Genomic DNA, 26932 nt, shown 5'->3' on the forward strand with positions numbered 1-26932 from the left:
TTTTTTTTAGATTAAGCCTTAATTCACAAAAAAAAACCTCATTATAAAATGTACATATAGGCTAAAAAATATCATATTTACTTTATTGAATGCTTCTTGCAAAAAAAAAAATATATATACAAGTTTTATTTATTCCACTTTTAATACTGTAAAGAGAAAGTTTGGGTTGTAATATAATCCATTTTACTTGATGCACTTTTCTAAATCTAATTACGCACATGCGTATTATTGCGTAAACTCCCCGAACTACAAAACTACAGAGCCCAGAAGAATAAAGCGGTAACTCTCCGTAGTATGATTGGCCGAAGTGGTTGCCACGCCCCACTACTTTGCGCTGATTGGCCTTTACCCTGAGTTCGCGGAACACTGAAAACACTCGCAGTCTTTCATTGGTTATTGTGAGGAAAGAGGGGCGTTTTCACGACGCAGAGCAGAGAGCCGTGCTGCGGGAGGAGCGAGCAGCGTGTTTCCGGTAAGGGCGACACAACAGTACCATTAGAACCGTTCTGTTAGAAAATTAAAGCAGACTTTAAAATTAATTTCATTTTATGTGATTCGATATCAACTTTATAATTAATAGTATTGTCCGGGAGCTATCTATCGAGCGTCGCGGAACACACGCGGCGATGGAAGCCGAGTTTCGGGAAATCGATGAGCTCGGGAACTGGAACGCCGTTTACCAGGTAAAGAACTGATTCTGGTGCTTCATACTTGATTATGATGATATAAATATCCATAACAACCCAAAACAAGTTTGTTTTGTTTATTCGATTTGATGTTTATTTTTTGACAGCTCAGATCGCGCTGCTTAACTCAGAAAAAAACGATTTGACAAGTTAAAGAGATGACCTGAATTTGTCATTTATAAACGGAGTTTAAAATAGATATGGTGGGAATGAGGTCGTCTGTTATGAGAGGAAGTCTGTTATTAGTTGGATTGCCACCTTTATCTACTTCTCTGACTCAATTGCAGTTTCGTAATAACAGTAATGAATGAATGGAATCCTAAACTGGATGCTGGTGGTCCCTCATAACTGTGTGCCATATAGTTTCTCCCAGCAAATCATTTGCCACATATTTGTTTCACTAACAGATTGAAGCATTTTCATCTCATAGACTTCTGTTTTACTGTAGGAGATTAGGCAGCAGTCCAGTGACCTACCATGCAAGATCGCCAAACTTCCAGAAAACAGAAGTCGTAATCGCTACAGAGACGTCAGCCCATGTAAGTGTGCCGCTTCCCCTGTTCGACACAGTGAGTGACACCTAACGGAAGGGGCCTGTTATCAGCGAGCTGTTAAAGTCATTTCACACTGAAGATGTCATGTCTTTTTTTTCTCTCCCTTTTTTTAACTCTTCCGTCACAAAGAGCGACACTGTTGTGGTTTCCTCTTTCTCTGAGTCTTTTTCTTTTTCCACAACAACCTGAAAAGGTCCTCAGCTCGCAAAACACCACATTAAATAAATGCCTGTGTGTTTTATCCGTTTCAATTGAGTGTTTTCATCAGGAAGATGTTTTTCTCTCTTGTGGGGAACTGAGAACAGGACCTGAAAAAGAATCGTTCCACCGCTGAATTTGCAAAGCATCATGGGTGATGTGCCCCACAGCTTAATCTCGCTCTCTTTTCACAGTTGACCACAGCCGTATTCATCTACAGATCGGCAATAATGACTACATCAATGCCAGTCTGATCTCAGTGGATGAAGCTCAGAGAAACTACATACTAACTCAGGTGACATACTGACACTTACACCCCAGATTTGCATCTGCTGAGGAATATGATGCTGTATTTGCACCTGCATGACATCTGACACACACACACACACACACACACACACACACATGACATGAGGATGATACAGATGGTGTAAAGGCACTGAAGAGTTTATTAACAGTAATAGGGACATATATCCTGTGGAAAATTCACACAATTGAACATTTTATGGTTCATTAACTTCATTATTTGTTACTTTTTAAGATTTTAAATTGTGGATTATTAATGCTTGTTCACAACAACAAAAGTGTTCAGTGTAGAAATGTGGTTTTCGCATGGGATTTGTGTTACAGTGCTTAAAAAATGCCAGGGGAACTGAATGAAAATGTTAAATCACTCTTATTTTAGCTGGCACTTTTAGAAAAGTGCAAATCTTGGTCAGTTTTCTTCACAAGGAAGTAAAAAAGAGATTAATGTCAATATACATACGTTATAATAATCGATTGTTGTTTAAATTAACAATCAATTAATTAATTAATCATTAACCTTACCTCTTAAATCCGAAGCAAGGGTCGTTGCTAAGTTGTCACTTTACTTAACCACTTGATTAGCCAATATTAAATCGGTGTCATTTTTAAAGCTTAGAAGTTTGGCTTTACAGTCAGTGAGTATAGGGAATATGACCATCACTTAACAAGTGCTTTTAAATTTGCTGACATATTTGCTCCATTTTCATTGCGTGAAAAAAAAACCTGCTTTACATGAAAATGTGATCTGTAATATCAGTGTACGTAACAGATAGACTTGTGTCATATATAAGTGTAGTACGATTACACATAATGCTTTTGGACCAAGTTTTTGTTTGTAACCTTGCGAAGCCTTAGTAAATCATAGTAGATCACATATATTTATTTTGAGCAGGTGGTCTCGAATGAGCCCAAAAAAAATATTGGACAATGTATAGATCACAGAGTGACATGACATGCTGCTTGGCTAAAGCTATAGGACTTCCAGGATCCGATTGTGTCGCAATCATGATGAAGTCATTTGAGTGTTCAACCAATGGATCGTGGGTGGATGGGTGGGGTGGGTATAGTGGATAGGGACGATGTGTAGAGACCAATCGGACACTGTTTCATAGCTGGAGCATGCTTGGATTGGTTTGATAGCTCAAATTGACAGGTCTTAATTTATAAAGCGCCATAGAATAGGATCGCACAGCTAAAACAGCACTGGAAGATCATCACTCATCCAGCAGGATGTTATTACTGTTTATACTAGGCTATGTACTTTTATTGTGGCGTTTACACAAGTAAATAGTTCTTAAGTTCAGTAAAATAACTTATTTGGAGGTTTTTTTTGGACCCTTGATTTATTATGTTTCTAAATAAACGGCTAAGCCTGCTGCCTACCAAATCCATTACATGGCTTGTAGACATTAATGCACTTATAATATGTAACTACGGTGTGCTACTGTATTTTTCATGGTGTGTCTGCTGCACTTGTTTTGCTCATGAGCCCAACACACCTCAAAACTACGCTCTCTGATGACGTTGCTTAGATTATAGACAATTAATCAATCGTTGATCGGTGAAGACAGCTTGTGAAGTGACTCTCAAAGCTCCTCTGGAGTTCATGTGTTCATGTCCTCATATATTGAGATTGCAGACGCTGAAAACACTGAGCGTGTGTTTGAGTTTGTGTATTAGACGAAACCACGCTGTTCATTCACACAGAAACACACAGAAATCACTTATTAGCGACATACACTGTCTGGCTGTTGTCGTGTTTATTTCTGCTTTGTAGCTGGCTGTTAGATTAATCCATATAGAGTAAAAATGTACAAGAGTTTATCATCGTTATCCATGTAAATTTTGTGGCAAACTCGATATGATAACTTATGATAACGCCCAGCCCTAGTTACAGTAGCATCCCTAAGAACATCTTTCCTTTAAAAATCTGTCACATTGATGCAAATGTTTATGTTGGTCTTAACAGACACATTAACAGCATTCATTCATTCAAATTATACAACGGTTAGTTCCATTCCTTGATTCTGATCGCTTCACATTCACTAGACAACACCTCTAACAACCACTCTTAGCAACATAAACATACGTGGTGTTCACAGCTGTGACTTATTCATGATACAGCACTAGCCTCTCGAAGCCTGTTGCTTACATAAAATGTTTATTGCATTGATAGACTTTTGCAATAGTGAACGCTATTCGTTTCACGTCGGGCCATCACTAAAATTCACAGCGCCCTTGACAAAACTTTAACAAAACAAAAGGTTGGCCACCTATTAAAGGTACAATATGTAAGATTTTTGTAATAAAATATCCAAAAATCACTTGCACAGTGTGATATATTTTCTGCAGTTGTGTACTTACAATAGCCCAAAAGTTCCCAAAGATTTTTAATTTCAGAGAAATTCCAATTTTAAATAATGGCTCGTCCCTGGTCATTTCGCCAGGCATTGTCGCCTTTCAATGACGTAATATCCACGTTATCCCTGGTTTCCGCTTGTACTGCCATAGTAACCATGGCGACAGACTTGGACAACTGTCTACTTCCTGCAGCTCAAACAGTAGAGCGTTGGCGCTTGCAACGCCAAGGTCGTGGGTTCGATTCCCAGGGAAAGCAAGAACTGATAACAATGTAAATGTGTAGTTTGAAATGCAATGTAAGTCGCTTTGGTTAAAAGCGTCTGCCAAATGAAAGTAAGAAATTCACACTAAGTAAGAAGTAAGTAAGAAACTGTGTTACGTCTAGCAGCACGCTCACGCTGTTGTTGTTTCATTCAAACATTATGAACCGTGGCAAGCAGACTTTGGGACAAAAGGAGAACTAAAACGAGGGTCAATATTGGCGTGGCGTTTTCGCGACGCCGAGAGCTTCACGTCTGCGACTAACTTCGACTTGACAGAGATGCCGCTCTTGCATGTACTTTATTAGACAGCTGAGCAAATGTACATACAACTAGGGATGGGACGATTACCGGTTTCACTATAAACCACGATAAAATGTACTAACGGTTAGTAATATCGTTTAAAATTTATTTATCATTAAAACATTCATTATCGCGATTTTTAGATCCTGTTCAGCAAGCAACCGTCTGACGCAGGCGCAGCGCGCAATGTTGTTATTTTTTTTTTATTCAAGAAGGAATTGCGGAAGGCATGGACCGTGCTCGGGAGATTTTTCAGCCTTTAAAAAGAACCAATTCTGAGGTGTGGTCATATTTTGGCTTTAACAAAAGTCCTGAGGGAAACTTAATCGAGGATGGTCACCCTGTCAGCAGAACATGCACAAGAAAAAGTCGCTGCAATAATAGGGGGAAACTTCAGATCTGCTGAGTCGTCTTGTGTGACCATCACCCACTGTTTTATAGCGAACGCAAGGCAAGTTAACTTTGACCTCAATACCAAAACTACGTGTGGGAAATAATTGGGCATAAAATGTTGTTTTAAGTTGAACTATTTTATATCACTCACTTGAAATAAACGTGAAGCTTCCGCAAAGAAAAGTTCGCAGCAAGTGGCTTTGAGCCAAAGACGAACGAACAAGTTTAAACTAGACTATTAAGAGTGACATTTAAGGGATAATAATTTATATTCATTATACACTTATTACACCGATTTTTTTTTTACTACATAATTACGGGGACATTGAATTGAGATTAATGTTTTAAATCTTACCTGTTTATAAATCCATTATGTACAGCGTACAAAACAATCGTTCAGACAAGATGATCACAACAATATTATCAAACTCTGTAAACAATAAATAATTTTTTAATTTTCAATACAATTAAAAACGGAGACGCAAGACGGCAAGTTGTATTTGAATGAAAGTCTGCCCTAGATGAAGAATAAGTTACAAGACAGTGCAAATGAACTGGTAAAGTTAGTTCTACGAGACTTTTATAGATGTTTTCTCACAGTGAAGCACACTCTATTCACATACATGTCGAAGAGCGAATGTTAAAAGGGAAAACAAAACACTCTAAAACACGCTACTAATCAAAGTGGAAGTAAACACATTATAAAAAAACAATGGTCAGCAGTAGAGCAGTCATCTTCCTCTTTGCGTGATCAATCTCACTCACTCTTACTGTGTGTGCGCGCTCACGTAAAAACAGCACGCACACAATAACGTACGCCATAGAAGAAGTTATCTTAAAGGCACATCCACATTCATGTCATGAACACTACTTAACACTAGGTGGCCGTTACAATGGATGTGCGCGGTGTTATAATGCGTTGCTATTGACGACCGTCATTATAAGGAAGGAAATGCTTTAAAAAGTGCATAGAGCTGCTTGTTTTTTTTTGTTGTTTGTTGATTTTCAAATATAAAACTTGTTGAAATGTCTTCAGTGTGAGCATCAACTCTTTTTGAACACTTTGATCTCGTTTTAACAAAACCATGATAATATTGATAATCGCGATAATTTTGGTCACTATAATCGTGATATAAAATTTTCATACCATCCCTACATACAACAAATCAGTGTTATATAGCTCAACATGATGAAATGTTAGAGTGTGATCAGTGTTATTCTAATGTTGATCTAGCTTACTGCTAGTCTCATATATCCAACAAACTAACACACAGAATAACATTATAACTTTCAACACACTCAAATGCTGTTTAGAATGGTAGTGTAACATTAGACCAAGTGAAACAGCGCTGCGTTACCTCATAAGTTTAATTCGTCAAATTAACTGACCTGTGTGAGTAGTAATTCAGCACTTGTGGGTAGTTCGGTACAATGAAATGTCCTTATTCCTTTATATCCGCGGGACTCGCGTGTGGCGCTAATATCTGTCTCTCATTAGCAATCGCGCCCTGCTTCATACCACAGTCATATTAAAAACACCAATGTATTCACTCATCCATAAACATTATTAGATCTATCGGCATGACGGCAAGTTCCATAATTCCGCTTATGCATCATCAACCTACGCCTTTGTTATTATAAAAGGTTAGCGACCCCTAGCGGCAAAAAAATGACATTGTAGCTTTAAAGTGAGCAACAAAACAAAATGAAATTATCTTTATATTTGTTGCACCAGGTCTCTCAGCCAATCAAATAAAATCAAACTAAATGAGTTATAAAATAATAGATTTCATGTTTTTTAAAACTGATTTTCAGTTTAAAGATGAAGCATTGTAGTGTATAATAGTGTAGTGTATAATAGTGCTAAATGATACAGTATAATATGAGTAAAAGTAACACTTCTGTTTTGTTGTCAATGAATTTGGATGGGATACAAGTGATACATAAGATAAGAAGGTTAGGAAACAGTGACTTATTCTGAAAAGCTACACTAGGTTAGCAATAGGTTATAAGGTTAGCAAGATAGGTTAGCAAGTAATGGGGGAACTCCCTGTTCAGACACTCCCCTTCCCCCCAATCCTGGTTTTGACATTTGCGATTACGTGTGAACACCCCAGCTAACGTCACACACTGATATGCTACAGCGATATTCCATTTTGACACTCCTGGCATCTACCAGATAGATTTTCCCGTATCTGGAAAGAACACTGGGAAATGTTGTGAAATCTTGAGTTGAGTCAGCGTGACATGTTTCTTTATTATACAGATGAATTAGCCCGCTGATACTCTTGAGACGGCAGCAGACTCGTCTCAACCTGCAAGCCTTGTTCAGTCTGAGCATTGCCAGCTACAACCACAAACACACAAAACAAGCACACATTCTCACCCGAAATGTCATGTAAAAATGACTTCTCAAATGTGTGGTTTACTGAAACTTAAGGTCATGTGTGAATGAGTTTTCACTGTAAGCAAAATGAAAAGTCTCTACTGTAAATTACTTATTTACATAATTTTTTAACTACTGTACAGACATGTTCACCAAACATGTCAAGCTTGAAGTTTTTTTTTACATTAAAAACTTTAGGGTCAGTAAGTTTTTTTTAAAACTAAATTGATTTTTTATTGATTTTTTTTAGCTATGATGCATTACATTGATCAAAAGTGACAGTAAAGACAAATAGTGTTACTTTTTTTTTAATTCCAAAAAAATGCTATTCTTTCAAACTTTTTATTCAAAGAATAACTTTGAATAAAGAGAAAACTGTATCACGGTTTCCACAAAAATATTAATCCGCACAAATGTTTTTAACATTGATGATAATAAGAAATGATTCTTGAGCACCAAATCAGCATATTAGAATGATTTGTAAAGGATCATTTGACACTGAAGACTGGAGTAATAATGCTGAAAATTCCGCTGTGTCTTCACAGGAATACATTACATTTTATATATATATAATATATATTATATATATAACATAAAAAAAATCTTACTGACCCCAAACATTTGAATGGTAATGCTGCTGCTTAGTCTTATAAACTCTGTTGCAGGACAATTCATGGTATGCATGTTTTTAAAATGTATTATTAATAAAGTACACTGGTTGTGCTTGTTTTAAAAGTTGTGTTTGTGTTTAGGGTCCGTTACCAAACACCTGTGGTCACTTCTGGGAGATGGTGTGGGAGCAGCGCTGCCGAGGGGTCGTGATGCTGAATCGCGTTATAGAGAAAGGCTCGGTGAGAGAAACACACCGTACCTGTATCTTTGTACCATACCTGTAACATTGATATTCACTCGCTTTGGATACCTGCCTGAAACACTTCTAGCATGCTTATGGAATGTGTACATGAGTTGTGTATGTGAGGCTTGTGTTGTAAGGTTATAGTAAAGAAGTGTGTGCATTTTGCAGGTAAAGTGTGCTCAGTACTGGCCTCAGCGAGAAGAGAGGGAGGCTGATTTTGAGGACACAAACTTCAGGCTTACTCTGATCTCAGAGGATGTAAAATCGTACTACACAGTACGAGAGTTGGAGCTGGAAAATCTGTTGGTGAGACACTTCATTTCATCTCATCCAGTCATGCTTTTGTTCACCTGTCAATCTCTTTCACTTATCATTCTGCTATTTTCAACTGAGATTTTATGCAGTGCTTCCTCAGTCATTTTTCTTCCATTTGGCCAAATTCTTGTTTCCCGACAAAAAATCTTAAATGCCACGTTCTTTATAGCTGGACGGCATGTTGACTTGACTTGACTCGACGCTCTCAGGATATTACAGATGCTAGAGGCTCAATTCAGACAAACACACACTCACCATGATTAATGTTGTGTCATATGTGTTTAAAGACACAGGAAACACGGGAGATTCTTCATTTCCACTACACCACATGGCCAGATTTCGGCGTGCCAGAGTCGCCTGCGTCTTTTCTCAACTTCCTGTTGAAAGTGCGCGAGTCGGGCTGTCTGAGTCCAGATCACGGCCCTGTCGTGGTTCACTGCAGCGCTGGCATTGGCCGTTCTGGAACGTTCTGCCTCGTAGACACCTGCCTTCTACTGGTGAGAGAACTGTGTGATGCCATATCTGCCGGACAAAATTGCTTTTTATTAATATTTAACTTTTTAAAAAAGGAGTATACTCTAGCATATTAGTTTATATTACTCAAAAATTCTATTGAGTCATGACATTGACCTTTGAGCATTTGACAATAGCATATTAGTTTATATTATTCAAAAATTCTATTGAGTCATGACATTGACATTTGTGCATTTGACAGATGATGTTATCCAAGTGAAATTTCATGATTAATGGTACCTTGGCACTCAATAAAACAAAAACATAAATAGCACTAATAATACACTATCATTTAATATTTTGGGTCCAGTACAATACTTTTATTCAGCAAGAAAGCATTATATTGATCAAAACTGACATTAAAGATTAATTGTTACAAGGGGTGTCGCGACATAAAAATGTGATATCTATCGGTGATGTAAAGTAAATGATTTGTGATATAGAGTTAGTTTTATCCAACACTCAGCTTATTGTTTAAAAAAAAAAGTATAATTCATCCAAAAATGTAAATTCTGTCATCATATAATCACCCTTATGTCGTTTTTAGACCTCTAAGATTTTCGTTCATCTTCCAAACATAAATGAAGAAATGAATCCTGAGAGATTTCCCTCCATTTTAAGTCCATTCCCCTAAAACTTAAAAGATCCAAAAAGATCATAAAGGTATCATAAAAATAATAAATTAAGCGGTCTAATCCAAACCCGAGTTTTCTGAAGAGACACGATGGCTTTATACGATGAACAGATTTACAGTTGGAGCAGCTCTCTTCAAAGTGAAAGCACAAACATAGTTTAAATCACCATATCACATTTAGTTTTAGTAGTATGATTATTTAAAGCATTTTATATGTTTAATTCTTATGTAAGTGCATTAATAGTAGGAGATGCGGGACATAGCGAGCACCAGGAGAGTCTTTGTGCACATGGCTTGTCTGTAAGAGATCCAATATTGAAAGCGCTGGCATTGAAAGCGCGAGTGAACCGTGTGTGGAAAAATATTAACGTTTACATGTTTCAGTGACAGTACTACATTGAACTACTATATATAACATTTAATGTAATGTGGTAAAATTTTGTTGGTCATGAATCATGATATTGCCTAATATCTGATTTTACCTTTAAAAAAGGGCCTACATTATTTGCATGTACTCAGTGACATAGTGCAAGCATATGTGTCTAACATAATTCTGGATTTTCAGCTTCAGAATCATGAATATTTTTATTCCGGTGTCACCATTTCCCCGTGCATCGGGGACCAGGAATAAGTTCAAGTCTATTCAAGTAAGGGGTGTGCGATAGTGACAGATTATATCTCAATATTTTCTGGGATTTGATCGATAACGGTAATTAAACAATATTTTCCTGTGTGTTATTGAGTTGGTACCTTGGCAGGTTTAGGACTGCAGCAGTGACAGAAATCTGTCCTGTGACATTTTTAATATTAACTTCTTGTGTATTGATCTACTGTATATAATCAATCTCACATTTATAAATATGCTGATATTTGGAGAAAATTATATTAATTACATTAAATGATATAAATATGAAAGACATAGAGGTATTTTTGTCCCTTATCTTGAATATTGAGGACATTATCTAACTGACCCCAAATATTTGAAAAGTAGTGTAATTAATTTATAAATATTATATACAGTACATATTAATAAACTGAAATGCAACCTTCAAGTATTCAGTTAACAACCAGTAATAAAAAAAAACGTTACTTCAAGTGAAAAACAAATAGTGCTGAGATGCAAATGAAGTAAACAGTGCTTGACATTTTTTCCGATAATTAACAGCAGTATCAGTACTTTGGACTTCCCTTGTACACACTGGATGTCTGAATTTCTCATGCACACTTCATTTGTTGCTTTTTTTTAAAGCTCAGTAGACCCCCCCCCCCACACACACACACACACATCCTCTAAACAACTGCTATTGTGTTCTCAGATGTCTCAGAGGGAAGATCCATCATCAGTACGCATCCAGGAGGTATTGCTGGAAATGCGACGATACCGCATGGGTCTGATCCAGACAGCTGATCAGCTGCGTTTCTCTTACCTCGCTGTCATAGAGGGTGCCAAGTACATCATGGGAGACACGTCTGTACAGGTAATGCCATGGGATGTTAAAGAAACCAACATATTTGAAACGTTTAAATTTGGTGTTCTGAAATGTTTCATTTCTGGACTCTTTGCTGAGGGTGTAGAGCTGATAGATGCACTAACATTCAGAAGTTTTGGGTTGTAAGATCATTTTTAAATGTCACTTTTATGCTTTCCAAGGATACCTTTATTTGGTAAAATTACTATAAAAACAATAATACTGTCAAATAATATTACCATTTAAAATAATTTCTCTATTTGTTATAATCTATTTGAATATATTTAAAAATGTAATTTATTCCTGTGATGGCAAAGCTGAATTTTCAGCATCATTACTCCAGTCTTCAGTGTCACATGATCCTTCAAAAATCATTCTAATATGTGGATTTGCTGCTCAAGAAACATTTATTATTATTATCCGTTGAAAACAGTTGCTCTGTTTTATATATTTTTTTCCATCAGGATTCTTTGAATATAGAAAATGTCAGGGTTGTATTGTTTTAAATGTGTTCACTGTCACTTTTAATCAATTTAAAGGATTAGATCACCTAACAATGAAAATAAGCCTATGTCACGAAAAGATTCAAGACCGGAAGTACGTCTTTTAGTAGGGATACGGCTCTTCCGGTTAGCTCTTTACAATGGCGGAGTCCGATAGATACCGCTGGACCAAATCTCTCCGCAACCTGCCTGAAGTCACATATGACGATGTGGTTCGGATGGTAAATGAAAACTCTCAAGTGGAAAAGCGTGAAAGCTGAGTTATGGCTGTATACGTCCTGACGCAGAGCAACCCGGTACACTACAATAACAGCGGCGGGCCATTCGCCAGTAAGGTAAATGTTTCTATGGTAACAGCGACTTCGACCAATCAGCAGACGTTGCTGCTACGCTTAGGATTGTGGGTAGTGTAGTTTTTTTTCATTAGATTGCGGATAAAACATGTTTTTCTTAAAACAAGGTTAATTTCATACGAACTTATAGCTTCTACAGGAGCAAAAACCTTCGTTTCACAACCTCATAGCTTGTGGTCAGTCTACCTCGGATGGTTTAGACATTATGGCTGATAATATAAATTGACCGGAAGTTCTGAATCCCTACTCCGCGTTCCGGAAGCAGGAAGTGTGACATAGGCCTATTGTCATCATTTACATCATTTAAGGCTTTTGTTTATCTTTGAAACACAAATTAAGATTTTTTTGAAAATATCCATGAATCGAGTGGTTAAATCAGACTTCAAAAGAGATATGATCACTTTATTTAATTTAGGCTTTTATTCGCAAATAAACCCTGATCAGCAACCAAATTTGGTCACAGAAGCTCAAGCAAGCTAGATTGATGTATGAGAACTAATGAGGTTCATTCTTGCATGTCACGCCAACACATTTTAGCTTTCATAAGAACCAAATGAGGTTTGTTCTCACGCATCAAGAAAGGACAGTTGAGTTTCTGTTGCTGATCAATGTTTATATGTGAATAAAAGCCTAAATTCAATCTGTTCATCACATAAAGTGTCTCTTCAGAAGACTAGGACTAAACAGCTCGATTCATATGGAATTATTTTACATTATATAACTTTCGAAGCGTGTGACTTTAAATGGAGGGACAGAAATCTCTCAGATTTTATTAAAAATATCTTAATTTTTGTTATGAAGATGAACGAAAGCCTTATGGGTTTTGGAATGAGGTGAGGGTGAATAAATAACAGAATTTTCATGTTTGAGTGAACTAAACCTTTAATGCATCCTTGTTGGATAAAAAAAGCTTATTGACCCCTAACTTTGAATGTTAGTGCACCATTTTTATTTATTAATTTGAATGATTTATTTTTTACCATTTAATTTAATCATCCCTGTCATTTTTAAATCATATAACTGAAAAAGATTAGGCCTACCTTTATACTGTCATAAAAATATTTTTACCATGATATGTAATATTTTGTTCATACCACCCATTTCTGGTGGGCTGTATTGATCAGTGAAGTGTTTGTATCCATGTGCGAGTAGGTGTCTTGGAAGGAGTTATCAAATGAGGAGGATCTCCCCCCTGAATTCACTCCTCCTCCCAGGCCACGGCCCCCAGTAGTTCCTCCTAACGGCAAAGACGACCTGGTGAACTCTGACCCCACACACTTCTTCACCGAGATCATAGAAAACAGTGCAGAAATCTGTGCAAACAGGTCAGCCTGTCAATATCTTTTATCTACTCCCAATATATTCTCTCTGGTAGAGGCCATCCACACCCAGCAATCACATTCAAACACTTTTTGTCGCTGTTTTTCAGGGCACCCCAGACATTCACTGACGGGCCGGACCTACGCAGACGGATGGTCGCAGCTGGTGAGGTTGGAGCGACGCCGTTGTCAAGCGAAAAACCCGACGACCCAATCGTTCCAAGAGAAGCCCCTCCCAAACCTGCGCGGTCTCCGCCCAAGACTCCCACCGCAGAGGCTGTTCCTGCTCCCGCCAGTGGAGCGTGGAGCCCCCTGATGGCCAGTGTGTGTATGTGCACAGTCCTGGCTGCAGGTGCTTATGTCTGTTACCGCACCTATTTCCACTGATGCCCTGTCATTCGTTCCGTCTCTTTCTCTATCCCTCCATCTGCTGGCTATTGGTGGGAAAATAAAAAGAGAGACACACACACACACACACACACACACACACATTCTCAGCTGGACCTGTCTCTCTCAGCTGAGCCCATCTCACTCTCTCCAAGTGTCTCTGTGGAAGTGTTACAGAGGCTTTTCTCTGCCAAACTGCTGTCGTCTCCCTCTATACACACTCTTGCACACAATCTAATAAACGTGTGTCCGTTTAAAACCTCAGGGCCTCACAATTCAGGTGTTGCTACCTAGACGTTATATACAGGTAAAAGAGAATCCAAAAGACTGTTATTGCTGCAGTAAGTAAGGGAAATTTTTGTGTGTATGTATCTCAATCATATGGCATTTTGTATTTTAAGTCTGACGACTATCAGTGATGGTCTCGGATGGAGCTGCACAGGAGGTGAGCTCATAATACTTGCTGAACACACAAATCTGCTGTACCTAATAGAGGAGGACACGAGTAGTCTTCTTTTCATCCTTTTTATTTCCATCCTCAGCTTTTGTGTGTATGCCAAAGGTGACACTGGCATTTCTTCTGTGTCCTCATTCATTTGTTTTCTTTGTCAATACCATTTCCAAAAGGTTCAGACCATTTAAAACGCTGGAGCTGATGTCAAACCTCAGTCAGATCCAATCTTGCAGATCTGCTGGTCCTCCAGAGGCCTAATGCAATAAAAGGAACTGCGGCCATTTCACAAGAACGCACATTTTAGTTTTCATTTAATCAAAATTCTAAAATCACTTCAAATCAGGCAAGCTTTCTTACTAGACCTGATGTTTTGCACTTGATGGGTCTTTACCCCCAAATGAGGGTAAATTTAACTTAAAGCTAACTTTGGAAATCGAGGGAAAGCAAGCAATTTAACTAACGATGGAACAGCATTTAGTGCGAATCCCTCAGTGTTTTCATCTAAGGATAAGCTCATTCCTGGATAATTGATTATTCATTTAACAAAAGTGTGGCAAAGCTCAACCAGCAGGTGGCAGTATTGTTTTTTGCTTCTGTTTCCCATAAGAGAAAAGTGATTCATGGGACAGGTTTTGATTTTTTTTTTTTTTTTTTTTAAATAAATAAAATTTCCCAGCTGCAATACAGATAAGTTCAGATGCTTCTGGCTTTTGTCACATGATTTGAACGGTGTGCACTGAGCACAGGGGGTCCGACTAACCAAAAAACAAACAAAACACCAGCACCGAATGAATGCAAAGAGAGAAACGATCAGTGACAGTGACTTTGTGTTTTACTGATTTATCATATTATTGTCATAGTAATTATTATCAAGAGAGATTAACGGCAGACTGGCATAAACATTTCCTTCAAATCAAACCACGCTGCAGAACTGTTACTTTTGAACAATTTGTGAACAAGTCAAATGCAGTAACCTCAAAACAAATGAAGCCTTTAGGTGCATTGAGGCCTGAAACGCTTTTAATTGTGACTTCGCTTTGTGTGATGACTTTTTTACTGCTGCTTGACCAGTCCAGAATGGTCATTTTTGGGTTACTGGGTGGTTTTTCTTGTTTGTAGAGGTTCACAATGGTTCACACTCTGAAGCTGTTGATGTTCGTTCAGAATCTGGTCCTGTAGCTGGACCACAGAATGTAAAGTCTCTCTTCTTGATAGCTTTATTTACACACGTATATAGAGAAATATATTTGTCTGTGTCATTGTTTGTCGTCTTTCAGTTATCTTTGGACTGGTAGACATCAGACATCTTTGGCCTTTGTATTTGAGGCTTAAGAATCCCCCCGCATCCTGTTGTTCTTTTTAATGTTTATTATCTGTTTTTTTTTTTTTTTTGTAAGAAAAGCATATGCTTTGTTTGCGTATGCTTTCCAGTTGGATGTAATGACAGTTGAAATTTTATTTTTCGGAGAGAATACAGAGCAGACGCTGTGGTAATAAATGTGTACATCTCTGATGATCTTCTGTTTTTTATTTTGTTTCTATTTCGTTCTTATTCCCTCATGTGACGGTGAGAGAAGAGAGAAGTGAAAACTTTGAATGAAAGAGTTCTCTGTGAGTTCTAATATTAAGCTAAATCATAGATTACAGACTCAAAAATACATGTTAAGTGTTTCATCATCCTATTATTTAGTTTAAGATCACATTTCATACTACAATTAAAACTCAATGTAAATGTATGCAGGTCTGAATTATGGACCGGGATTATGGATTGAGACTAAAAGAAATTGAACCCGGTTCCTCAGTGATACAGTGCAATCTGACGCTAAGAATCCCAGATACAATTTTCAGTTGTCCAACTGCCATAGCCTACCAAATCGTAATAATAAAAATATCCAAATTGCCTCCATTAATAGTCTCTATGGAGAAAAATATACCAGTAGTACATATTTTTATATTTATACTGTACGTAAGGAAGGAGAAATGAAAATGTAGAAATAATTTGTAAAATATGTAAATTATATTAAAATTATATATATATGTAAGAAATGTATATTTTTACAAAGTTATTTGCATTTTTAATTTTTTTTTTTACTCCCACTGAACTTTCCAAAGACCCCTATAGCACCCCTTTAATGCACCCGATTTCTTTTTTTTTTTTTTGTGACAGACCCTGTGAAATTTCTCAGCGTATATATATAAAATCACAATTGTTATTGGCGGACGTGACCCTCTGAATATCTTAGGTCAGGTGATTGCATCCCTGACGTCAATACACACGTAAAGAAAACTCCATGTGGCCAGTGGAGGGCGCTTCAGTATAAGTAACTCACTTCTTGGCTCTTACTTCGATTGGGTCTTTCACAATAAGCGAACTAGAACTTTTTTTAATAACTTGTCTGAACTCGTGTCATTGCAAATCTAATGACACGTATTTCAGAGTCAGTAAACTGTGACTTTTCAGATACTTGTACGTCTTTTCTAACTAAACCCATCTTCACGTTAGCATGTTCACAGTGGCAAAATTCAGATATAAATCCATAGGCTTTCCTAAACCACATCATTTGTGGTTGAGAGGCTTTACTTACGACAGGAGTCTTCAGCTGTGATGTTTCTCTTGTGTACGTGCTTAAGTGTGTGTCAGCACAGTACAGCTGGTACCCTGCATTTCCTGTAACATTACCTTGCCCTACTAACAATACCTCACAGCTTCAAATAAATGATAATTTGAGCACATTTGCAAAGTCTTATTATCCCAGATGGACTGTTTCTGTGAAAAACAAAAGGGATTTCTAGACTGTTTTTACAAGAGGGATTTCTAGAATGTTTTTACAAGTCTTATAAAGATGCTTTCATATGTAGGCCTACTTACAGTACATACAGTACACAGGACATTTCATAACCATTCTGTGCTACTTTTGAGTAGGTTTCAATTGATGCTAATGACGTTCTTCTGACGCTGCTGGTCTGAGGCGACTGATTTGTGGTTGTCTCAACTTGTTTTTACCTTTATATACTAGTTTGTGTTGGTTTATACTAGTCTGAGAAGGTCTATAGCCAGTTATGTTACATCTGACGAGTAGTTCATCCCTTTTCCTGTGACATTATAGTATTTTTATATTGTGTGTATAGGTTTGTATCTCTCCATCGCTGTCTTTCAGGGTGATTCAGAAGTTTGGAATCATGTTTTGGGTTGCGGGGAGCAGTTTATTAACCGTTTTTGGCCTTGTTGAAAGGAAATTCAGATTCGGTAGATTTCAGGCTATAGATGTTTTTTTCTAAAATCGATTATTTCATCACATATTGCTAAAAACAGTATTCTTCCATGCCCACTCGTGAAGTGCTGACATTAAATGTCATTATGAATCCTGTGATAATACTGATTCATCTGACACTGACACGCACATAGTTTCCTATTAAAATAATGCTGCAAATAAAGCATATTCTCAGGACTGTATTCAAATGAGTTTGGATGTAAACCAACAGGAAACTGTAACATTTAGCATGAATGACTCGAACATGCAAGTGTCATTATAGGAACTAATGGTATTGTTCCAGTTGGTGAAGTGTTTGTAAACTTGTCTGACTGTGTTCATATGTGTAATCACATTCTGTTGTAGGTTAAACTTACAGTAGAAGTGAGTGTGTTCTCAAGTATGCGTTTGTGGTTCACAAGTATGTTGGTTCACACTATTCAGGAATGAGTGTGTGTGTGAGCATGACTCAGGGCACTCCCTAGCTCGTGGTACTTTGACGTAAAACAGGCAAGACAGAACAGGCTGATCCAATCATCCAACTACTTGGGAAAAACACACTGAAGTGGGCAGGGCTTAGTACCGGAAACACTTAAAAAGACAGCGAACACGAAACTCCAGCTGGGGCTCGGGGTCAGTTATAGGTTCAGGTATCAAACAGCTGCTGCTTATTATTTCAAGCATTTAAGAGTGCTGACAACAAAGACAAGATCTATGAAACTCTGCTTGGTCTGTATATTTAGAGTAAAATCATTTGGATTGGATAGGGGGAGTTTTGGCAAGCGCATAGTGTGTATTGCAACATGAATGAGGAATGATATTGGTTTTCTCCTGGTCTCTCTTTCCTGTACGTACCTCCCTTTGTTCTGTCTCCTCCCATTTCCGTTCCTTTTGGAATATTTCCTGGGAGCAAACAGATTTAGGAAACTCCAGAAAGAAAAAAAAGAAAACTGTGCTTGAGTGACTCATGTTCTTACTCAATCTTGATCAATGTCAAACCTCAGATGTTTAAACATTTTTAGTCGGTACAAGTTTAACACAGTAAAAAAATCTGAAAAGGAGCAACAATAAAAAACGAATAAACAAAACAGCTTTTTAATGACATTTACGAGGCACTAGCATTGTTCGCAAACCTAGTGAGCATTTTAAAAACACAAAGGGTGTTCTGAAAGGCTGGCAACTTAAAGGTCCCGTTCTTCGTGATCCCATGTTTCAAACTTTAGTTAGTGTGTAATGTTGTTGTTAGAGTATAAATAATATATGTAAAATTATAAAGCTCAAAGTTCAATGCCAAGCGAGATATTTTATTTAAAAGAAGTAGCCTACAAAAAACGGCTGGATTGGACTACATCCCTCTACTTCCTTCTTTAATGACGTCATTAAAACCGTGTTTTGACTAACCTCCGCCCACAGGAATACCGGCGTATTGATGGCGAATGACAGACGTGGTTGATGTTTATCTATAATCGGATACCGCAAAAGTTTAATTCGAAGTTGTTAGTTTGCTCTGTCCATTTCACCGCGGACTGTTTTTCTAACCTGGGATAATATCAAGCAGGCTTCTCTCAGCGTTTCATACTGACGAAGGGGACAATTTCAACTATATTCCAGCAAGCGGTAAGTAGTGATTTACTATGGAAGTAGTATCAAGTGATCAGAAGCGATCAAGGAACAATCCCTTTCCAATCGCCCAAGCTGTCAATCACACAGCGCGAGTTTATCTGGACACTTGCCAAAACTCGTTATGAAATCAATGACGCTGTTACACTGCACAACGAAGCTCTTACTGTATTTATATACCTCATGTTTGCATTGGTGAAATCATTAGTGAGTGCAAAAAACTGCGTTGCAATGATAAGATCTTTTTTCACGGGATCAACAGTCTGTCATCTGCTCAATGCTCATCACTGCAACCTTTTATGTGACTGAAATAGATCTAAATACTTAAAAAACTTCTCAGGATTCGTTAATCCCGATAGCTGTAATAGTAAAAACGTATAATAGCTGTAATAGTAAAAGTTTTCCAGATAGTTCCACATGTAATGCCAGATATTTCATATGCAAGCATGTCAGCCAATCACAGCAGAGGGCGTTTACATTGAAGTCTCACAGCAGACACGCCCCTTCAAACAGAGCGTTGAAATCAGGTGATGAAATCAGGCTAGGAAAAATGCCTTTTATTTCTAAATTATAAAAAAAAATTATCTAAAAAACATACTAACATTATAAGGGCACCCTAGAAAACATTATAAAATAATAAAATTATCCATGGAATGGGACCTTTAATTATATAAATCCAAAATGGCGGACAAAGTGAGAAATGTTTTTTATAAATATAGGCCTACTTGAAAATCATTCAATACTAAAAAGTAAAAACTTATGTGCAAATTTGACAAAAAACATTTTGTGCTGTGTACATTTTATTAGAATGGCAATATGTTAGCTTAGCATCATGGTAGCATCAAACTCTTGAAATCAATGGCAAATTGAATCTCCCATAATGCTTTTTGAATTGGCTGCTTATTTTAAGCATACTATAAAATTACATGGGTGTGCCATGTATTTTTATGCTTATTAGAGCATTATGCCGTTAGCTTAGTAAAATGTTAATGTCAAACTCAACGCAAACTTTTAGCTTGAGTTCCTGTAAAGCTGCAAAAGATGCAAGCACAACAGTCAAATCTGTTCTTCTAGCTGTAGCTCATGAACAACGTGATATGCAGAGACACAAAAATGCAATGTCTAGAAACAGGTTTTTTAAAAGTTAAACTTCTTTGAACTTGAACTTTAAACATTTTTTAGAACACCATATGTGCAAAGCACTGTAAAAGAATGGTACTTTGTTCAAAAACAGTACTGTTTTGGAACAAATAATCATTTTAAAATGATGAAAAAATGATGTAATTTAATGATCAATAAAGTATCTTGCCATCATTTTTGCAGCATGCTGGCATTAAACTCTGCCTATAATGCTGCAGTCTATGCTGACAGTCGACAGAAAGGAAGCTCACTAGGTTTTCGAGTTGGAACCCACTGAGACCTACAGCATGAACTGCGTAACCCTCAGATTACCCTCATGTCAAAGTAAGGTCAGTGTATACAAAATGATCTTGAAAGTTTTTGCCATGATGACTGGAGTAAAGCAGCTAAAATATCCCGTTTTATTATTACACTTGTTTATGCTTAGGTAAATGGAAAAAAGACCTGCTGCTGGCCATTGTGTTTTGGGACACTGTTCGTCTGTTTGAGGGCACCCCTCAACCGCATCTTGTTTTTTTTTAGGTCGGTTACCTTGGAAACAAGCGCGTGCACTGTAATTTCCTGTTGCTATGTACGCTGCGTATGCAACTGCGCATGCACTCCACTGCAGAGTTTTACGTAAACAGCTAAGCTCGGTGCTTCCCCTTCTTTGCGACTAGCGCTTCCTTCCTCACCGTACACAAAGTGCTGTGACCTGCTTAAAATTTAAGATCTTCCACAAGTGTCCTATCGTTCACCACCTTTACATCACAGTCGTCACATTGACGCTTTGCGAGTTTGACAGGGGGATGTTTTAATACTCACGACATGAAGTGCAAAACAGCATGTTCTCAAATACCTTCTGATTTACAAATGGCAGGCCTGCTGACATCTTGCAGAAAAACAGCATCAGTATCAATTTTTTTGTTTTATCACCCAGTAGTGCATTTCAAAATAAGCACAATTTAGAGGGTGCATTATGAACAGGGCGAATAGGGTGAGGGCCTCAGAAACCTAAGGCCACAGATAAATAGACAAAACTGACAACTAGGGCCCTTGACCCTCAGCACATTCAGAACAAGCTGACTGCTGGGGGAATTTTAGTTTTCAAATATTAGCTTAACAAAAACACAAATTTTCCAGTTTGTTGAGCCAAATTGTCCCTGTTATTTACCTTACCATGTCAGATAAAAAAAGTGCAAAAACAGCTTGTCACTGGGGTAGTACCCTTAAAAGTAACTGTCTTTAAGGTACTAAATTGCACCTTTTAGGGGTAGACAAGGTACAAAGTTACAAAAGGTAAAAATTATATTTCTGCAAATTTTTTTCTGATAGTGTAGGATAAAGGCCATGACACACCAAACTGATATCAAAGAATTAGCCAAATGTGTTGCGTTTTAAAAGTCACGCTTAAACACCACAAAGACTAAAGTCAACGGCCGACTAGAACGTTCCGTGCGTTTGATTAATGTTATTATAGAGACGGAGGCAGGAATATTAGTCTGCTGTCACTTTAAGTGAAAACAGCGCATGAGACTTATTGCGCCTTGAAGGGTTTAAAATCACATTAAAATTACTTTTTTTGTGAGCACGCTTTGGATGTGTGTAGCGCAGAGAATAGTGCTCAGGTCTTGCGCTTGAATGGTTAAAAATCATATTAAAATGCACAAAGGAATCGATTACAGGAATAGAAATTAAAATTTCGCTCGCTTTCAGCGCGTCGGTGTTTCACGTCACCACGTATCACACATGACCAGAGTCGCCCAATAGTTAGCCTACGTGGTGACGTGCAACACAGACGCGCTACGCTTAAACACTATGTAAAAAGACTCGAGGTCCAGAGAGAAGGAAATGAAAAGTGGAATAAAGTCGTTATTTTTGCGCACAAAAAGTATTCTCGGCGCTTTATAAACTTAAGATTGAGCCACTGGAGTCACTTGGACTATATTAACGATGTCTTTAATACATTTTCTGGGCCAGCAAGTTAAGGTGTCCATAAGCCTGCAGGAGGAGTGATCCAGCACTCAGATTTCATCAAAAATATCTTAATTTGTGTTCCGAAGATGAACGAAAGTCTTACGGGGTTGGAACAACATGAGGATGAGTAATTACTGACAGAATTTTCATTTTTGGGTGAACTAACCCTTTAAGGGGCCCTATATGTGGAGTGTGGGACAAAGACATCCCTAGGGGCCTCATGGGACCATGATCGGGCCCAGTTTACACATAAGCAACCTGATCTTTAGTGTTTTGGCCATAAAATCCCATAAAAGGTTATTGGGTCACTTATGTCTTGTGTGATCATTGTTTATAGCCGCCCCACTCATGTGTGTCAGTTTTCAGTTTGTTACATTTTCCATTTTGTTTTTCAGCATAACACTGACAGCATGACTAAACTTTTTTGAGAAGACGTGACTCAGCAGCTATCCACGCAGGTGCAGCACAGACCATGAGACGAGAACCCACAAAGGTCCAACACAAAATCATCTTGTGGTTTCCTCCTTGTAATTAATTGAGGGATCTTTCCCAGATTGCATCAGGGGCATCTGTGATCCACATTAAGAGTTCAAGCGGAAATGAGCTGAATTCACTTTTTTTGTTCAGTTGACTCCTTTTGGTCTTTTGGTATCAACTAATATGCCTCGCACTCACACACTCAAAAAAATGCTGTGATAATAGCATCAAGTATTACTGTGTATGCAATATAGCGAAGCGGTTTGTGCGCAACAGAGCCCTGACAGCTTTGAAGAATATTCTTCTAACTAATTTCTGAGTCATGTGTCTGGCTGTAAAGGGTGTGTCTGGAGTTTCAGGAGTGTTCAGTAGGGCAGAGTGTGTTTCTGGGATCTTAGACTGGGCTTTGTTGTATTTATCTTTCCTCCTTTCATACAAAGTAAGATTAAACACAGTAATCAGGGGTTTTGTGCTCAATTTTAAAATGCTACAGTTCCTCATAACACTCTGCATCATAATACACAATACTGCTTAGCACTGCAGGAAGCGGTAGAGTCTACCTGGGGTCAGAGAGAGAGAGAGAGAGAGAGAGAGAGAACCCAAGGTCAAGGCCTGACCCTATGTGTGTAATCATTCTTTGGGTTTTTAAAGTTCAAATGCATACATTGTAAAGAGGGAGGGATCTTCATTATTTAAGAGCTTAACAAGCCAATATGTCACCAATTGTGACCACAGTGGTCTTTATCCAAAGTCCAGTCAAGTGTTTGTGAAGTCACCCATTACTGACCAAGATATCAACAACATATTTTTAAGTGAATAGAAATATGTAGCCTACACTCAAATTTAAGATTTATGTAATGGAATGGCATTTAAATTTCCATCCATTAGGATTACACAATTACACAACATAAACAAATAAATTTGCATATTTCTTTAATAGTACTTTAATTTGTTTTAAATACACAATAACGAGGTTTATATCATTATCATAAATCAATTTAGTTTGTTTGTTTTGTATCGCTTTTTCCACAGCTAGCCATATAGCATTATGGTCATACTTTTTAACTGAATAATGTAAATTTCACAATAAACAGATGTAGGCTGATTCTAAGCAATTTTAACAAATGCATTTTGAAAATATGATTATTTAAATAAACCCAAACTGATGCAAATGTTTGCCATGATTTTTTGAGTGCAGAAATCATACATCTTTCTTACCAGTTTCCTTTATGTATGACTGACATTTATACATAAAGTTTATTAGTTGATGTTAAAACTGTGTAGTCCAAATGAATGGGAATTTAAATGCAACTCAAAAGCATAAATCTTAAATTTAGTCCTAAATATCTTTTGAGCATATTTGTTGATGTAAAGAATATAAAAAATGATTTTTATACATTTTCTGATGAAAATGGTGTGTGGTGTTTAAAAACTTTCTGTTCTCTAAATATGGCTCAGATCCCTCCTTCAGTGTATATTGATGGGATTTTTTTCAGCTTTTTTATCATCTACCAGGTGAAGTCTGGTTCAAAAAGTTATAGCATTCCTCACTTCAACAAGCTGCACAGTTTTATGTCCATAACACAAGTTACATGTCACAGTTTATTAGACTTAGTGGTTTGTTAAAATCCCTAAGTATGAGCAATACTAATAGTGATACTTGCTAATAAAAACAGCTTGAAGGAGATGCATTGGTCATTAAATGCACACAGCAACCTTCGTGTTATCAAGAGCTTTCGTCAGTTAAGTTCTGACTTTTCCTGCACTCTAACTCTAGTTTTTTGCGTTTTCTTGTTCACATTATCTCTGCAGGAAGGAAGAGATCCAATATAGTGATGTGGGTTGAGTGCCACGGTCGGTTTGTGAGACAGTTAAGATTCCATCACGTGAGTTTAAGAGAGGTTATTCATACGTACATGCACACGCAACCAATATCAGTACCCTCTGAGACTGTGGCCTATTTTGAGCCGCCTGCACTGATTGTCTATCTCTTGTTTAGAGGTGAAGAGAGCAGATGCAACCTTTACGTTGGAGCCCCTCGCACACGGTGAGATGGCAGATGGAAATACGCGTTTGTGAAGAAGATACAGTGACATCATCAGTGCAAGGAACCGATCGCTTCAAAAAGCACTGCGTAGTTTTGGGCTACTGGGACAACAGATAGTCTGAGGCCTCAAGCAAAAACTTGTCAAACTATTTCAAATCATAATGTTCTATTCTATGGACTATTTCTTGTCAAGGCAAATACCTCTAAAAAATCACATTTTTATTTTAAAGAAGTCTCTTATACTCACCAATGCTAATTTGATCAAAGGTACAGTAAAAAAAAGTAATATTGTGAAATATTATTACAGTTTACATTTGGTTTCTATTTTAATAATACTTTGAAATGTAATTATTTCCTGTGATGGCAAAATTGAATTTTCAGCATAATTTCTCCCGTCTTCAGTGTTACGTGATCGTTGGTGCTCAAGAGACATTTCTTATTATTAAATTTTGAAAACAGTTGGTGCTGCTTAATATTTTTGTGTAACCCATGATAAATAACCTCCCCCACCCACCCCCAGGATTCTGTGATTAATATTGAAAGTTCAAGAGTACAGCATTTAAAATAGAAATCAGAATGACAACACACAGACACCAGGTGGGCTGTTTTGACTAATAAAAAAAAACACCTAGCAACCATAATGCACCAAAACCACTTTCAATATGTTAGCCACCACATACAATGCCTTGGCAACCACCCACAGCACCCTGTAATCTTGGCGGTAAGTTTTGCGCTGGTAAGCACCGCTCACATTTTCTTCAGAAAACTGAAAATCTAGTTTAATTTTCTGTTTCTTATATTTCACACACTCACACATTTGCATGCGACAATGGCATGATTTTCCGCTTCGTAATTGATTAATATTTATCACTCACACAGATCTCCAAGATAATCTTCAAACATCTATACACGAACATGTACATGACATTTTTGCTTAACAGGCCAGAGCCTTAATGGGATAGTTCATCCAAAAATGATCCATGGGATTTCTATCCAAAGTTCATCCACTGGTATTTTGGACCCTATTGACTTTCAGTGCATAGACAAAAACAAAGGCCTGCTTTCACAGACAGGGCTTTCCTATAGATTAAGTTAGGATTGGGTCCTTAGTTTAATTAGGACATTTACGTATCTTTTATAAACGTGTCTTAGAAAAAAACATTACTGGTGTGCATCTTGAGACAAAACAATGGGATTAACATATTTTTAGATATGCCAGTGCAAGTTGCGTTTTGCATTTTGTCTACTAGGCTTAAAGGAAAATTTTAATTCAATTTTAACATTGAGCTCATTTTTTTGTACATTTGGAGTGCTGTCAGTACAGAGAACAACGACAAAAATCGGTGTTGCCTACACCGTGTTATCCTCTTTTTAAAATGTGCACCCTGTTGACTTCAATGGGGCAAGTTTTAAACTTGCTTTTAGCCTCTTAACATCCTTTATGTGTCATTACAAGTGCACAGGTAATGTGAGTGATTCCTTCGGAGTGAACACGGGTGAATCTGACTGCAGTAGATGTGAAAGATATGAATAAAAATGATGTTATTTCAGCCAGCGCACATACCTGTATTTTCTTCCTGTTTTCGGTCGAAGGCCATAGTAATCGATTGTCGTGTTCACACGCGTGATCATAGGTACTAAACCTATGCGCGTGAACTCGACAATCGATTACTATGGCCTTCGACCGAAAACAGGAAGAAAATACATGTGCGCTGGTTGAATAAACATAATTTTTTTTCATATCTTTCACATCTACTGCAGTCAGATTAACTCACGTTCACCCCGAAGGAATCACTCACATGACCTGTGCACTTGTAATGACACATAAAGGATGTTAAGAGGCTAAAAGCAGGTTTAAAACTTGCCCCAGTGAAGTCAGCAGGGTGCACATTTTAAAAACAGGATAACACGGTGTAGGCAACACCGATTTTTGTCGTTGTTCTCTGTACTGACAGCACTCCAAATGTACAAAAAATTAGCTCAATGTTAAAATTGACCGGAGTTCTCCTTTAAGCCTAGTCTGTGAAACCGGGGTTTTGTGTTCTACAGAAGAAAGTTACATAAGTTTGGAACGATATAAGGATGAGCAGAATGTTTAGGTTGAATTAAAGTTGAGTTAACTTAAAAAAGTGAGGAAACCCGTTGCCTTAAAATGATAAAGTAAATAAACTTCATGAACACATAACTTAAT

At 37.5% G+C, this 26932-nt stretch overlaps 1 protein-coding gene across 4 annotated transcripts; it reads left to right on the forward strand.

The window, feature by feature from the left end:
- Positions 1 to 371: 371 nt before the first annotated feature.
- On the forward strand, positions 372 to 25253 carry ptpn1 (protein tyrosine phosphatase non-receptor type 1). 4 transcript variants are annotated; one of them, XM_081349813.1, is made up of 12 exons: positions 372 to 472; positions 581 to 683; positions 1135 to 1225; positions 1633 to 1733; positions 8200 to 8298; positions 8472 to 8609; positions 8906 to 9115; positions 11082 to 11243; positions 13243 to 13415; positions 13520 to 13761; positions 24507 to 24580; positions 24694 to 25253. In XM_081349813.1, the coding sequence occupies exons 2-12, from the start codon at positions 627 to 629 to the stop codon at positions 24697 to 24699; spliced, it is 1353 nt and encodes a 450-aa protein (XP_081205939.1). In that variant the 5' UTR covers positions 372 to 472; positions 581 to 626; the 3' UTR covers positions 24700 to 25253. The 4 variants fall into 4 exon arrangements, with proteins under 4 accessions (XP_081205939.1, XP_081205941.1, XP_081205940.1 ...); XM_081349812.1 differs by having other exon boundaries at positions 421 to 472; positions 24702 to 24896; XM_081349815.1 differs by lacking the exons at positions 24507 to 24580; positions 24694 to 25253 and adding an exon at positions 22613 to 23150 and having other exon boundaries at positions 402 to 472.
- The last annotated feature ends 1679 nt before the right edge of the window (positions 25254 to 26932 follow it).

The sequence above is a fragment of the Scardinius erythrophthalmus genome (assembly GCF_964197995.2).
Source record: "Scardinius erythrophthalmus genome assembly, chromosome: 20".
Taxonomy (NCBI): domain Eukaryota; kingdom Metazoa; phylum Chordata; class Actinopteri; order Cypriniformes; family Leuciscidae; genus Scardinius; species Scardinius erythrophthalmus.